The sequence below is a fragment of the Gymnoscopelus microlampas genome (assembly GCF_963454915.1).
Source record: "Gymnoscopelus microlampas genome assembly, chromosome: 24".
NCBI lineage: Eukaryota > Metazoa > Chordata > Actinopteri > Myctophiformes > Myctophidae > Gymnoscopelus > Gymnoscopelus microlampas.
In genome coordinates, this window is record NC_139961.1 from 7748572 (window position 1) to 7765799 (window position 17228).

General features: G+C 41.7%; 1 protein-coding gene across 1 annotated transcript in view; it reads left to right on the top strand.

Moving 5' to 3' along the window:
• Window positions 1–17228, top strand: part of prkx (protein kinase X-linked) — a 69909-nt gene that overhangs the window by 16633 nt on the left and 36048 nt on the right. The window contains exons 2-3 of the mRNA XM_084051571.1: window positions 9455–9623; window positions 11978–12241. Coding sequence (XP_083907697.1) covers window positions 9455–9623; window positions 11978–12241 — 433 coding nt within the window. The remainder of the gene's footprint in view (window positions 1–9454; window positions 9624–11977; window positions 12242–17228) is intronic.

Consider the following 17228-nt stretch of genomic DNA (forward strand, 5'->3'; position numbering starts at 1 on the left):
TGCTTATGTTTTATATGTGGGTATGTGTATTATACTGTAATAATATATGTATACCTGCATTGTACAGTACTTGAGTAAGTGTACTTAATTACTTCACACCACTGCATGTGATATAACATGGCACATATGGCGAGAATGGAAGAACCAGCGTCGCTCCGGTCCTGAATTGGGGGCGGTGGGGTGGGGGTGGGGGGGATAAAAGTGAGGAAAGATGTCAGGGGAGCACTGCCAGGCCCCCAGAAATTACCATCCAATTTGGTCCCATCAACTTTAACCCATGAAGACCAGGAACGCATCTGTGTCATTTTAAGATTTCTTTGGCTATTGAAAAATAGCAGATTAGATCTGCATTTTTTTGCCAGACCCAAGGGGGCTGGCTTACATGAGGCTTTGTACCTGTTTTCTCCATACATGGGCATGCCCCCTTTGTCCTTAGGCCCCAGCCATAAAAGTCTGTCCCCCTTTCGTCCATACATGGGCATAGACACAGGCTGACACGTCATGTGAAGTCCGGCTTAGCCGTGAAGTACTGTAGTGCTCTGATCTGATCTTAGTACTTATTCTGGGTCTGGCAGAACCAGGTCTCCTGGTCTTGTTTTTTTAAATCAGAAAATTTGTGCAAATCATTGAATATATATCTATCTTTTTTAACATGTTAAACTCCAATATTTGCTTCTGGGGGGGTCCCTAGAACAAAATATTTTGAGATGGAGGTCCGCGGCCAAATCCATATAATTTTGGGGGTCGTTGACATGAAAAAGTTGGCGCACCACTGATATAGTCATAGATTTTTAGATGTGTATTTGGCCGCGGACCCCCATCTCAAAATATGTTGTTCCAGGGACCCCCCCAAAAGCAAAGATTTGAGTAAAAAATGTCTGCTTAAAAAAAAAAATATATATATATATGTATTCAAAGATTTGCACACATTTTCACGACTTTTCAAAAATAGCAGATATACAAGCTCATAGCGCGGCACTCGGTGCCGCGCTATGAGCTTGTAGATCTGCTATTTTTGAATAGCCCAAAGGAATCTAAAAATGCCACACAGATGCGTTCCCAGTCTTGATGGGTTAAAAAAAAAACCCGCAACCCCTCGCTTTGAAGTAGTTTTTAATATACAGAATGGTTTGCCTGCGTGGTGTGTTTATTCATGGCGCGGGAGGCGAGCGCGTGTAGCCAGATGGTAACCTGTTTGCCCGCCAGCCATTCTTTCTCCTCTGTGACAACACACCAAACGTCCCCCATGTTTTATCACTGCCTCTCTCACTGCCTCTCACACATATAGATAAATAGATAGACGGGGCAAAGGGCAAAAAAAAACATCCCCTCCTCCCTCCAAGGATATCAAAAATCCTGTGGGGTGAAAAATGATCAAACTATGATCAAACTGATCATCAAACTGCACTTTCAAGGGTAGTGTTGTTTGTAGCATTTTGTATTAGTGCTTAAAGGAGAATTTCACCCCTGGAAGAACTTGTAGTCAGTCACTGTTAATAATATTTGTAGTAGATAACAGTAGCAAAATTTGAAATTTGCACCCTATGGCCAGAAGAATATAGAAATCTGTGTTTTTGACTGGGGTTTGACTGGACTGCTACATTACTACAATGACCATAATGCTCATTAATCATATTTGAACTGGGGTCCCCCCTGATAGATTGCTTTATCATTTTACAAACACCTTAGGCTCAGATCACACATTGAAATAAGATAGACACAGACACAACGGAGATCTCCTTCTTTTTACTTGCCGCAAGGAGCAAATGTCCAGCTTGACCTGAATCATTTCTGGAGTACAAATACTTTTACATTGGTTTATATAGCAACATGAGAAGGAGATACAGTTAAGCAGGAGGCGGGGCTTAGGAAGTACTCAAAAGTATTAGACTACTGTGAGTACTCAGTACTTGAAGTTAGCAGGCAGAGCAGAGGAGACAGAGACAGCAAGCTTCTGCTGGACTTAGAGATAAGGAAACTATGTAAACATCTGTAGCTGTAACGATAACAAACCACCTAATATGCAGTCTCTGGCTCCTGCACACATAAGGAGAAGAATATACATCATCTATTCAATTGAATGATTAATTAGTTGAACACATTAACAATATGAATAGAACTTATAAACCCACATTACATAGAACTGAGAATCGGCTCTGTCATTTCCCTCCTGTTGATCAAATTTATTAATCTTCACATTCTTCTTGTTTTCCGCTTTTTCAAAATGGACATCAGGATTTCATTAATCACTTGCCTCTTTTGTTTTCAGTGGCCTTGGTACTTAAGCTATCCGCTTTTCGCACTTTGTCATACAGAGCATAGCACAAAGCTGTTATCAGGGCACATGATGAGACTATTAAAATGTCAATTGATCCTGATCAATAATGATATAAACGATTGTAGATAATGCTGAAAAAACCTAAGGATAGGAAAAAGGACATTATCACTCTCAAAATGTGTGGCTTTCTTGTGAGCAGTGGTTATATCACTTAATAACCTTCAACCGGTTGTATCATTAATTTGACCATCATGAATTGACAACTCATTTTAAGCATTGTCCCACTTGTATCCAGCTGTCTGTTCCACCTCCCCCTCCCTTGACCTGGGACCCACCCCTGGTTACAAACAGGGTGGTTTAAAGCTCTCTGGAGGGCACTAAGGTGTTAACATCACATCACTGGCATTTTTAGAACTAATGTCATCTGACATGGAAAACACGGTGTTTGATGGCTTCATTAGTATGTGGCTTCTGAGATGATGACCGTTTGGTCGGTTATCCCGCCCCTCCCTTCGGAGGTTGTCTTAAAAGCGCCCTCATTCCTCAACACACTCCTCATAACACATTTACACCAGTTGGCATTTTCCATCTCGCTCCATGATATTACATTTATCACACTTCGTACTTAGTCCGCTTCAGAGTGACATAAAAGCTCTTATTTATGTGCTTAAAACTGATCATACGTTTTGCACGGCAAATAGCATTGACCCAAGGCTCACTCACTGTTTGGATTCGCGCTTACTTACTATCAGTTAACTGCAACAGGAAATGTAGGATGTAGACATATATATATGCAACATAACAATCATAATTATCTTAGCTTTAGCCTTCCCCTGCTTAACTTTTAATAATAGAGACAAAAGATACATAGAAAAATATACAATAACATAGATAGGAAAATATAAAAATAAAAACACAGACAGGAAGTGGTGTGGTGCATCGTCCTTCTAAGTGTAATCAGGTGAGGGGGGGGTTACTATTCTAAGTGGATTCTTCACCGGTTAGGGCCTAATATCACTCTATATGTGAGACTCCACCCCACAAGCCGGCCTTCTTCACCTTCTTACGTAATGTTCGATGATGTTTGCACCAACTTGCGAATGTTTTTGTGTGGATTGGACAAACCACACGCCTCCCATCAGGTGACATGTTGACTGCAGGGACTGCATCTCACAGCAGTTGGCATGTTGACGTGACCCGGGCATGGACCCTCCTAGCACGGAGAGTTCAGTTCACACTTGATGACCTGGTCAGCATCACCATAAGCAGTCCCATCGTTCCTGTGGAAGAGATAAAATCTTGGCAGCTTACTAGTTCTTTTGACCTTTGTAACGTCTTCAAATTCATTTTTACAGTGTATGGCTTTTACCAGAATTTTTAAAATATAAGTGTGAATATAGTGTGAATATGCTTCATAATCTTCAACTATCCCTCCTGTTGAACCATTACTCAGATGATTGGTTCAATATATTTCAATTACTGCATTAAGACACTATAATTATAAAAAAATAAAAAAATAAAACAATCGCCTTATAACACTGCTTGGGTACTTCAAATATAGGAATTTGACACACTAGTATCAAGACACAACAAATGAAAGATAAGTTCCATGAGAACTGAACTCGCTTCCTTTGCTTCTTTTTATATAAGCGTTCCCATGGGCTTGGGACGAGGTAGTCACTGCTCTACCCATAACATCTTGCAGGCTGAGATTAGAATGTCTTCACATGATATACTCCACAATTTGAGTAGAACTACTCTTCATTCAAAGTGAAAAAATGCTTTTAGAAACACATGCTAGTTTCTTACATGTGGAGAGGGAAAGGGCCAAAACTATGAATACTACTGATTCTCAAACATGTACGAAGTGTCAGTTTTGACATAGGGTAACTTTACATAAGTCTTCTAATACTTATGATACTTTTCATTATTGAGTATTTCTTAAAATCAACAACTGCTCTACAGCTTGTAGATCTGCCATCTTTTGGAAAAAGATTTCCATTGCTAGTTAAGACACAAATGTCACTTACAAAAGTAGAGCTATCTTCGCTTAAGTCTTTTAACTATTTTTTAAATCAAAACAAAAATATTGAATATAGTTTTAATACAAAAAAAAATGCTCCCTATCTCCCCAAAGTCTGTGAGCCACTTTTCATTATAATGGAGCTTTAGATGGCCCTGCAGTGCCATCGTTCACACCATGATCCTGAAAGCCACACACAAACCCTGGGCTAACTTGCTGGACAAAAATGACCCTTGACCTGTGAGTGCACATTCCTAGCTTGGGGTACTTGCACCTAATACATCGTTCTGCTGGGACTGCTGGGTGTGTGACAACTACTACAATGCTCAATACTTAAGCGCTTTGCTTAGATAATTTACTAAAAACTTCATATTTTACTGTAACAGAAATCATAAAACATCATGTCCAGGGGGGTGTACTTGTACATCAAAAACTGGCTCACACTAAGGAAACAGGAGATAGGCTCCTCCCCTATGGGCCTCACACTGTTGCTGGGCAAGGCTTACTTAACAAGTTATTATGTAGACAATAAAATAATGTAGTGGAAATACTCCCCACACCGTCACTAGTTTTACTCTTCCTGTGCAAACACTTTGTCGGTCTTGTGTGTCACTAGTTGACTACTGGGAAAGTTTTGGGTATCTACAAGGGGCATTTAACTGTAGCTTTAGACAAAAGGCTTACTGTAAACAGGAACGCTTAAGTCTTTCGGACCTCCCCACTCCTGTGCCTCCTGCACCGGGACGCAGTCCTAGGCTAGACCCCTTTCCACTTGAGGTCTACACCCAGGTCACCCTGGATAGAGAATTCAAGTCTCCTGCTTCCCGGCGTCTTCTTTTCAAAGCCCACCGATCACAGGAGCATCACTCGCTTACATGACTGTTGCCTACGGCGGTCGCTTTGAGCTTGTGATGGCCTGACTGTACATTGAGCCGAGCACGACGGCCAAGCATACCTTTCAAAGGCATCGCATGGTCTTAATGTCACCTGTGACCCGACCGGCCGGTGACCCAGTCGATAGCGACCCCTTACCTGTCGGCGTGGTTGGCGCCTCAGGCAGGAAACCGACGGTCTTGTCCTGGCCCCGCTTGGCTACGGGAACCAGAATATTAACCGTTTTCACCAGCCTTGCCTTTTCACAGAGGTTGTCCCGCAAGACTGCACCCTCTGCTAGGTGTGGACTGTCGTCCACCTACCACGCAGTGCCTGACACATCACAACATTTACAAAACCCACAGGTGACACTTCAACGCTGTGACTTTCAAAATGTTGCCATGTGCGACACCCCCGCAGACTAGACGGTTCCACAGCAGGATGTTGATTCAACCTTGACAGAACACGGGGGCCTTTCAGTCTCTCCCCAGCACTATATGTTGTCTTTAACGTGCTCTGGGAGCCTTGCGACCCCGCTGCCGCCTGTTGCCCCCAAGGGATCGGGGAGCCTAACCCCCTAACCTCAGGAGCCAAGACATCGTAGCTAATTAATACCAAATGTGTGCCCTCACCATATAAATATACATATAGATAAGGGTTTCTGTCCCAATTAAACCAATGTCCTGCCATTTATCTGTATCCATTCTGCCCTTAGACCTGCGTGGCCTTCTGTTCTTCGGCCTATTGTCACTACAGTTCTCCACAGTTGTTCCTGAGTTACAATCACCAACTACAACATGGCCCGTGAGCCCACACCTAAAGCATGTATTTGGGCCCTGTGTGTTCTCCTGCCTGTTATCGTCCCAGTCATCAACTGTGGTGCGCGATCTACAATCGGCTACGAAATGTCCAGTACGGCCACAGCGAAAACATGTTCGGGAGGGTCCCTTCTTTCCTTTTGGTCTAGCTCCTTGGTAATCAACATCACCCCACTCTCTTTCTTTCGCTTTCTCTCCCATCTTGCATACACGCACGCTTGAGTACAGTATCTGAGTAAATGTACTCAGTTACTTTTCCACACTCTCAAGCAGTCGCTATCTCTCTCTGCTCGGCACACACATGCCGCCCTCACACACACACACATTCACTTGTATTCCTATACTCGTGAGGACATACACAGACACTGAAAATCTTATTCATTCACAGTCACACAAAGAGAGGCAGATCCACTCATTAGTCTTTAAACAGTCTGTATAACTTTCTAAATCACGCACTTAGTCTCTCTCTCTCTCTCTCATTCACATATATTCCACTGAACATTCCTCACAATTTCTCATAGGCTTCTACAGGAACATACACATATTCCCTGGGGATCCCCACACACATTCACTGTACTCTCATTCATAGATTCATACAGAAATCACCAGTCCACGCGACTGTCCCAAACAGACCTCGTCTCTCAACCACCGTGATTATCATTCATACTTATTTCGAGCGTTATTTACACTGCTGTATACTGGTTGAATCGCACTTCACACATTCCTTAATAACACATCTTAATATACACTATCACCACGTTCCAACGGATTTCTCCGGAAAGGTGCTCGGTAGTGAGGATCTTTTTAGTAATATTAAGCACAAACATACAATATAAACACATTCAGTTTCACCACGTTCCAACGGATTTCTCATCGAACACCCAAGAGTACTCTCATCCAATCTAGACCGAACACCCCTTAGAATGAAATGGGGGTTATTCTAGATTTAGACTGAATATAGATACCTCGTGGGTTATTCTAGAAGATGATCCGGAAAAGTGCTCACGGCTCACTCACATAGTGATGACCGCGGAGAGAAAATCGTTAGACCCGGATAACTCACTCAGATCGCGTTTTGGATACACATAGTGATGACGCACGTCTGTCAATATCTGTGATTTCATACACACTACAGTATACAATTTGCAGGAAATAAATCACTCTGTTGCTTCTAAAACATAGCAACATATCCTAAGGTTTCACTGACTATTCAGTGCTTAGGCACATGTCTATATTGCGCTTATATAGACAACACAAATGTGTCACACTTACGTGCTATCTTATAGTTGTGTGATCAGCGTTCAAATGCCGTCGGCCGTTCCTTGAAGAGCAGATGTTAGACTGATTTGACCGCCGACCTGGATCGAATTCACGCTCCAGGATTTTTGCAGGATCCGGGTCCTGGCTGCAGACTTTTCCAGCGGCGTCTTCCTTCTTACTCTTCTTGGAACAGCTCTGACATCCAGGCTCGAGGGACCATTGTAATGATAGATTGCTTTATCATTTTACAAACACCTTAGGCTCAGATCACACATTGAAATAAGATAGACACAGACACAACGGAGATCTCCTTCTTTTTACTTGCCGCAAGGAGCAAATGTCCAGCTTGACCTGAATCATTTCTGGAGTACAAATACTTTTACATTGGTTTATATAGCAACATGAGAAGGAGATACAGTTAAGCAGGAGGCGGGGCTTAGGAAGTACTCAAAAGTATTAGACTACTGTGAGTACTCAGTACTTGAAGTTAGCAGGCAGAGCAGAGGAGACAGAGACAGCAAGCTTCTGCTGGACTTAGAGATAAGGAAACTATGTAAACATCTGTAGCTGTAACGATAACAAACCACCTAATATGCAGTCTCTGGCTCCTGCACACATAAGGAGAAGAATATACATCATCTATTCAATTGAATGATTAATTAGTTGAACACATTAACAATATGAATAGAACTTATAAACCCACATTACATAGAACTGAGAATCGGCTCTGTCACCCCCCCAAATAATCATATTCGAATTGGGGACCGCCCAAAATAATCATAGTCGAATTGGGGACCGCCCAAAATAATCATATTTGAACTGGGGATCCCCCCAAATAATCATATTTGAACTGGGTACCCCCCAAAATAATCATATTTGAACTGGGTACCCCCCAAAATAATCATATTTGAACTGGGGTCCCCCCACCCTGACAAACACTTGGAATTGTAGGAGTTGAGGCATTACATTTAGTTTGACGCATAGCCGATCTACAAGCTCACAACGCGAGGCGGCGGCGCTGTGAGCTTGTAGATCGGCTTGTAGAATTTTAGCTTCTTTCTCATGTTATTTGGCCAAATGTTTGACACGGTTTTGTATTACATTTTGTTACTTGATGCTTTATTTGCCTTTTTTCATTTATTTCTTTCTTTTTTGAGGTATTAAAAAGATCTTAAAAGTCCTTACATTTTCACATCAATGGGGACCCCCCCAAACATCTTGTGGGAGACCCCCCTGGAGGTCCAGACGCACAGGTTGAGAACCACTGGTTTATTCTACCATGAACTAATATCAATTACAAATTCTCTAATGCCTCTGTCTGTCTGTCTGTCTGTCTGTCTGTCTGTCTGTCTGTCTGTCTGTCTGTCTGTCTGTCTGTCTGTCTCTCTGTCTGTCTGTCTTCCTACTATTCCTATATATTTTTTTAAATATATAACATTGTGGCCTTCATTATAATGTTGGATAAACACACATTCAGTCAGTATTGCATTGCATCCAGTTCCTCCGGTTTCCGGGTCCCAACCCTACTACTGTACCTACCCACCCACCAGTGTTGTGAAATTCTGATGTAGTTTTAGTCACAGTCTTTTGAATAAAATTCCATTTAGTTTTAGTCATATTTTAGTCATCTGAAATGTTTTACTTTTTGTCTAGTTTTAGTCGACTAAATATCATCAGATTTTAGTCGACTAAATCTACAGTTGATTTAGTCGACTAAAATGTATTTTGGCGGTGCATTGATGGTGTCGTAATGGATGATTTTACACTTGGTTGCATGCTGAAAATAGCAGATCTACAAGCTCACAATGCGACGCGTTGTGAGCTTGTAGATCTGCTATTTTCAGAGCGCAACACCCTAGCACAACCAAACATAAAATGACTTGTCTTTTAGTTCTACTGGATCTCTTCTCTACTCGTCCCTCACTAACATTTTAGTCTAGATTTTATTTGTTGACGAAATTGTCAATATATTTAGTCTTAATTTAGTCATCATAGCTTAGTTTTTATGTAGTTTTCGTCAGTGAAAAAAGGTAGTCGACCAACATTTTTCGTCATAGTTTTAGTCGACGAAATCAACACAGCCACCCACCCCACACTGGCGGAGACATTGTGATATATGTGTCTGACTCGACATTGACTGACTGTCTCAACCTCCCCTCTGTCCCTCTCTCCTCTTCTCTCTCTCTCTCTCTCTCTCTCCAGGCACAGGGACGTTCGGCCGTGTGTTCCTGGTGAAGGACAAGAAGAGTCGTAGTTTCTTCGCTCTGAAGCAGATGAAGATCCCGGACGTGATCCGCCTGAAGCAGGAGCAGCACGTCCACAACGAGAAGGAGGTGCTGAGCGAGATCAACCACCCGTTCCTCATACGCCTGTGAGTGTCTACACACACACACACACACACACACACACACACACACACACACACACACACACACACACACACACACACACACACACACACACACACACACACACACACACACACACACACACACCATCTTGAACTCACAGTCCTAACCTCCATGACCGATTGATACATCTTATGTCTTTAAACCATTAACACATTGACTGCCTGAGATTAAAACATAGTTTTTTATCCCCATGCCAGCGTTTATTAACTAGAATAGACTATCTTTGAAAAGCCATGGAAGCCACGTTGTGTAGACAGATGTGAAAATGGCTGGTTTTCATAAAGAAAAAAATAATTGGGTTTTTCTAAAAAGGGAAAGAAGTGCCATTTTTTGGGATGACGTCACATCCGTCTATTCTTTCTCTGCGTGTCGAAGGATCATTCCTAAGTTAGAGCGCCCTCTTGTGGAATTTTCACACAAAAAAAAGATTGGAAAGAACGCATATCTACGTTCTTGGCAAGCAAGTGATGCATTTGAAAGAACGCGCAGGTAATTTGTTAAGACCTGAGGCCTTTTAATCTGTAGTTCTCACACTTTCAAGATTTTTCAAAAATAGCAGATTGTACATCTGCGTATAACGTATAAAATCTAAAATGACACAGATTATGCTTTCCCGGTTATAATGGGTTAATAGAGATGGGTAAAATAACAAAGCCTGTTAATTAATTCCTCCCCACACACAATTCTGTGTTGTCACTGCTGTTGTATCCTACTGACTCACCTCACTGCCAGTGAGGAACCCACACCGGGAGGACGTCGTATCACAATTCAGTTAACAATTGAGTTCTGGAAGCCTGCCTGCCTATTAGCATTTCATTCTCACAGCAGCTCTGTTCAATCATTTGACATTCTAGCCGTTTAAATCTGGCAACATTTCACCTCCAACGTGAACAAACAGCTGTGCAGCGTGCTGCACTCTGAGGCTGAGCAAACACCTGGGAGCTCAGGTGAGACCTGGGGGGGGGGCAGGACCCCCGAACTAATGTTGACAAAGTCACCTTGTTCAAATGCACTGAGGCCTGGACAGTAATGTACAATTTACCCACATATATACTGTAAACTAGTTATTCATTAACAATCCTTTTAAAAGGCAAGTTCTGCAGGAGTCTAGAAGTGTGTGTGTGTGTGTGTGTGTGTGTGTGTGTGTGTGTGTGTGTGTGTGTGTGTGTGTGTGTGTGTGTGTGTGTGTGTGTGTGTGTGTGTGTGTGTGTGTGTGTGTGTGTGTGTGTGTGTGTGTGTGCGTGCGTGCGTGCGTGCGTGCGTGCGTGCGTGCGTGCGTGCGTGTGTGTATTAAGACCTGGAACGCATCTGTGTCACTTTAGATTTCTTTGGCTATTTTTGAAAAATATTGAAAAAAAAAAATTTTGATTTTTTTTTTTTCAAAAAAATGTTAGGATTTAGAAAACATTTTTAAGAATCGCCTCAGGTCTTAATGAGTTAAATATGTTAAGGAATCAAGTATTAACACATCGAGTACCAGCTGATTCTGCCATTGCAGAGTGATGTCGAAAATGGCTTGTTTTCACCACTGCAACAATATATGGAGATACGGACCTTTTTCATTGGAGCGGACGGAAGTGGATTTTTTGGACTGGATTCACATCCGTCCATTGCATTTAACAGGGAGGGGCCTAGGATCATTCCTAAGTTGTGTTAGACCACCCCGCGTTAGAGAGAAAAAATAAATATATTGGATTTGGAAAAACGACTATAGTCGTTTTTGGCACTCAATGTGTTAACAGACACTTTGTTGATGAATAAATGTTTTAGGTCCATACGTCCTGTTTTTTTTGCATGCCCTCCCTCCCAGTGGCGTGCACAGACATTTTGAGGGGCAGGTGCTCAAGTAAATTATACTTTTTTTTGTTTACTTGGCCTGCTCTTTTTCCCCTCTACACCTATACCTCTATAAAAAATAGCCGATCTACAAGCCCACAACGCCTCGCAGCGCAAGGCGTTGTGGGCTTGTAGATCTGCTATTTTTGGCTAAAGTTCTCCTCAGAAAAGGGATGCTAGGTTTCGAGTGGTTATGGTAAAAAGAAAAATCATATCACATAAAGATTTGGCGGACCCCCTGTAGTAACTCTGAGGACCCCCTAGGGGTCCCGGACCCCCTGTTGAAGACCCCTGCTGTAAACTGAAAAAACAACAACTTTTTTTTCTTTTATTCGAAAGGGCACTTCTGGTCAAGAGGGCAAAGGGCATGTGCTCTAGCACCACCTAGAGTCTATCTGTGCACGTCCCTGTCTCCCTCCACCAACCCGCCACCGCCAACACCCTTATATAACGCCCCTTCCCGTTTCCCCCCGCCCAGGTTCTGGACGCACCACGACGAGCGCTTCCTGTACATGCTGATGGACTACGTGCCGGGCGGCGAGCTCTTCAGCTTCCTGCGCAGCCGCGGCCGCTTCAGCAACGGCACGGGCCTGTTCTACACCGCGGAGATCGTGTGCGCCATCGAGTACCTCCACGCCAAAGAGATCGTCTACCGCGACCTGAAGCCCGAGAACATCCTGTTGGACAGCGAGGGCCACATCCGGCTCACCGACTTCGGCTTCGCCAAGAAACTCTCGGACAGGTAACAGATACATGTTTGTTTTATTTTGGTTTGCCTTATAGGCTTTGTAATAAAAAAATTGCACTGGACAACTTAAATATACAAAGCAATTACTGACATATTTAAAAATGTCATACTTTAATTTTTATTATTATTTTTTAAATGGCAGAACTACAAGCTTACACCGTATCGTGACACATAAGCTTGTAGATCGGCTGTTTCTGTTTTTTTTTTAGCAGCTGCAAAGCTGCTGCTCTACAAACAGGCTCAGACCTAGTCCGACACCTGAGTGACATCTAAGTGTCATTGGCTGTCCTGGCTGTCCTTCACTCCTTTAAGCCAATGGCGACACGAATGGGGAGACGGCCCGCCCCCCGCAGTAACCGTGCTCCGCTGCGCTCCCCTCATTCACACTGACTGCAACAGTTGTTGTTGCAGACAGTGCAAGTTTTACTGCAGCCTCAGGCAGGAGGGTTAGCCTAAATGCTAGCGTGCTTCATTAGACCTAGTTTGGCTATTAAGTTATTATTTGGCCATGTTCACACTGACTTCAATCTTAGCTATTGTTGGGAAGACCCGTGTGGTGTCAAAAAATGTTGCCACAAACATTCAGCGTTTAGCGTCGCAGATTCTGTCATGCTAAACGCTGTAATGTTGCCAGGTTTGGCGAGAGAAACAAGCAATCCGAAAAAACAGTAATCAGGTCTATGAAACAATCACACACACACACACACACACACACACACACACACACACACACACACACACACACACACACACACACACACACACACACACACACACACACACACACACACACACACACAATACAGAATGCAGCTGCTAATAATATGACTGTCAAGTCATATTTATTTCTTGTTTTATATTTGAAAATATAAACATTTTTCAACATGGAAACTATTATGACGATTATGCAAAATAAATGCAATTATCTCAAATACTTGCCATGAGACAATCATGTCATAATTGTGACAGCAGGCCTAACTAGCGGTGACAAAAACAAACAAGAGCCGCCAAGCTACAGTATACATTACTGCCGAGTCGCCTTTGGAAGGGTTGCTCAGGCCACAGGGCGTAAAAGAATAGCACAGGGAACTACTTTTCTTCCTGTTAATGAACGGTGCAGGACTTTTGGTGAATGGGAAATGGTGGTGAAATTGGTGAAACGGTTGGAGTGCTGGAAAAAGTTGAAGCCAGCTTCAGCGTGAGCAAGCCGTGTGTGTCATCACTTGGTTTGTAGCTTCAGTTGGTTCAATGGTTTCAATTGATTTCAATGGTTTCAGTGGAAGCAGGGCCCCTTCCATTGAAAATGCTGACTGATTACTACTTGGCATGTCGCTTTGTCGCCAGTAGTGTGAACGCTGCATCAGAGAAAATACAGTTCACCTAAATGATCTCCTCTCTGTTGGTTCCCCCTTTAAACCGTCGATATGCAGAAGTCTCACTTCCGTCAATAAGGTTGTGGAGGTACAGTACATTGTTTTAATGTGTGTTTAAGGAAGCGTAGAGCAGTGGTTCCCAAACAGTGGGTCGGGACTCATGTTTCGGTCGCGGACTGATTTTTATGGGTCGCGGCTAAATATCCCCTTTTCTTGTGTCTTCCATAAAAAAAAAATGCAGTGTGTAGCTCAGTGGTATAATTCAGTTATGGTGCAGCAGCGATTTAGTTTCATTCATTCAGCCCGAAACAGCAAACCAGCTGATTCCACCAAATTAAAACACCTTTGAGAGAGAGAGAGAGAGAGAGAGAGAGAGAGAGAGGAGATTTAATTAGTGGAATCATCTGGTGATGTGTTGGAATGAAAACCCTGCATGGCACTGGCATCTCAGCGGTACATAATTAACCCACTAAAACCGGGAAAACACCTGCGTCATTTTAGATTTTTAGCTATATTGCAACCACTTTTAACCATTTTTTTGGGTTAATCAAAAATAGCAGATATACAAGCTCGTAGATCTGCTATTTTTGAACAATCGTGAAAATTGAAGCGAATATTCAAATATTTTAACATTTAACCTTTTTTTACCCAAAAAAAGAAAAAAAATATATATACGTATATATATTTTTTAAAGCAAACATTTTAAACTCAAATCTTTGCTTCTAGGGGGGCCCCTGGAACAAAATATTTTGAGATGGCGGGGTCCGCGGCCAAATACATATCATTTTGGGGGTCCTTAACATGAAAAGGTTTGAGCACCACTGATATAGAAACATACGTTTTTTCAGAAAACTGTTAAGAATCTAGAAGACATTTTGTAGAATGGGCCTTACAGGTCTTAATGGGTTAAATATCATCCGCTCCAGGGTGTTTGGAAACGGTGGGCGATGAGATCGGCGTCTGTGATTGAACTGTTGCTTCAATCAACGCTGATAGGGTTTTCATTGCAGAACGTGTTTTTTTTTATCTGGGCACTTATAAAAATAATGTGGACTATAACCACACCGCACCACATCACATTTGTTCTGTGTGTGAGGCAAATCCAGAAGGTGTATTTTGTTTTTTTTGCAAAAAAACAAAACAATTGAGGATGGAGACCACTGTAGCATTGTACACAATAGTTTTAATGTCTTCAAACGGCTGTATTGTACAACTTTCTTTTGTTAAGGCAAACGCACAATGAATTGACCCATTACTGATTTATCCCCCCCCCCCCCATCTGAAAATGTTTTTTGCCAGGGACCCCCCACCCCCCCCCAGAAGATAGAAATTGTGTTAAAAAATGCAAAATTATTCAAAAATGTTCAAACACTTGACTGTTGACTCTGTACTTGGTCTGCTCTTTTTCCCTCTACACCAACTCTCCGAAAATAGCCGATCTACAAGCTCACAACGCCTCGCAGTCTCAGCTTGTAGATCTGCCATTTTTTTGGCTAATGTTCCCTATCAATCCCCAGATTTGGTGGACATTCACCAGATTTGGCAGACCCCCTGTAGTAACCCTGGTCTAAGCGATATACTGTATATATATATATATATATATATATATATATATATATATATATATACATACATATAAAAAAAAATCTTTACATTGAAACTATAGAAACTAAAGGACACCAGGGAAACGAATGAATCTAGCATCTGTCTAAATATCTCTTTGTAGGCAGTAAAACTATTTATTTTACATTGTGCAGTTGTCTCCCTCCTCAATTCCTTTTGGGTAAGACTTTATATTCACCCATTCAGACCTGGGACGCATCTGTGTCACTTTTAGATTTGAGCTAAAAAAACATTATTTTACACTTTGGCTATTAAAAAATTGCAGACCTACAAGCTCAGTGCCGTGCTACGAGCTTGTAGATCTGTGGAGCTTGTAAATCTGTGGATATACATATTATTTTAAAGCAAACATTTTTAACTAAAATCTGTGCTTCTGGGGGGTCCCTGGAACAACATATTTTCAGATGGGGGTCCGCGGTCAAATACATATCATTTTGTGGTTTCCTTGACATGGAAAAGTTTGAGCACCACTGATATAGAAACATATGTTTTTCAGAAAACTGTTGGGATTTGGAAGACATAGACATTTGTAGAATCGGCTTCAGGTCTTAAATGGTTAAGGTCGGGTCTACAATGCGTTATAACATGTATAATGCATTAAAATGCACTTATAAGGTATTACAACACATGTTAGATAAGTTGTTTATGCATACATATGCATAAACAAATGCATAACAAAGACACTTAAAGGGCAAGACCACTTTGGTAGAGGTTTGGGTTGTGTAAGTTACCTTGCCATGATGTAACTCCAAAGGTGAACAAGAAATACAAAATAATTCCTCCATTGATTAGAAATTGATCATTCAAAATATGCTCCTCATTGACTTACATTGTACAGTAAAACAGCTCTCAAAGTCACTCTTTTAGCATGTAAACGAATGTAAACAAAGTTGATTCAGACAATATAGAACATCACCAAACCCAGTACTGTTTTTTTTTTTAAATAAAAATGTTAACTTAGGTATATAGATTTAGGTATTTTTATTAGAAAGAAAACCTGGACTGGATTGCCGGATCCGGATCCGGATCTTGAAATAGTAAAATCATCAGGAAGTTCACATTTTTATTAAAAAAACAAACAGTACTGGGTTTGGTGATGCTCTATATTGTCTGAATCAGACAATATAGAACATCACCAAACCCAGTACTGTTTGTTTTTTTAATAAAATCAGCTTAGTTTGTGTTAGTTTATGGGCTAAAAGAGTGACATTGAGAGCTGTTTCAGTGTACAATGTAAGTCAATGGGGAGCATATTTTTAATTATCAATTTCCAATTAATGGAGCAATTATTTTTAATTTCTTGTCCACCTTTGGAGTTACATCATGGCAAGGTAACTACACAAACCAAACCTCTACCAAAGTGGTCTTGCCCTTTAACTAAGTTAACTAAGTTACGTGATTAGAAACATGTATAACAAGTGTTACATAATGCCTTATAAATGTGATCAGAATGCATAATATTATACCCGACCTTTTTTAGTGAAGTGTTGCCTGTTTTTGCATTGGCATTCTGACTTCCTTGGCAACCCTAGGACTCTCCCCTTCTTCTGTGTGGTATTTTAGTTTTTTTTCTTTTTACATAATTTGGCGCAGCGATGGGAGGGCAAGCTGTTGGCTCCTTGTGGTATGAGGTGAACCGCTGTGCTCTTGTTCAAAAACCACTGTTTGATGCCAGCGATTAACAAAGCAGCTGTCACCCTCCCACACTGTCTGCCAGAAAGCCCCGCAGTGGATCCGTCTTCCCTCTTGGCGTGTGTCAATCCTATTTAGACGAGTCCCTCGTTAGCGTAATGGAAGGGGCTTTAACCACACGAAGACCGGGAACGCAGCTGTGTCATTTTGAGATTTCTTCTGGCTATGACAAAAATATCAGATCTACAAGCTCATAGCACCGTGCTATGAGCTTGTAGATCTGCTATTTTCTTTTTTAGAAATCGAGAACATTTGTGAAAATCTTTTTTTTTTTTTTTTTTTAAGTGAACATT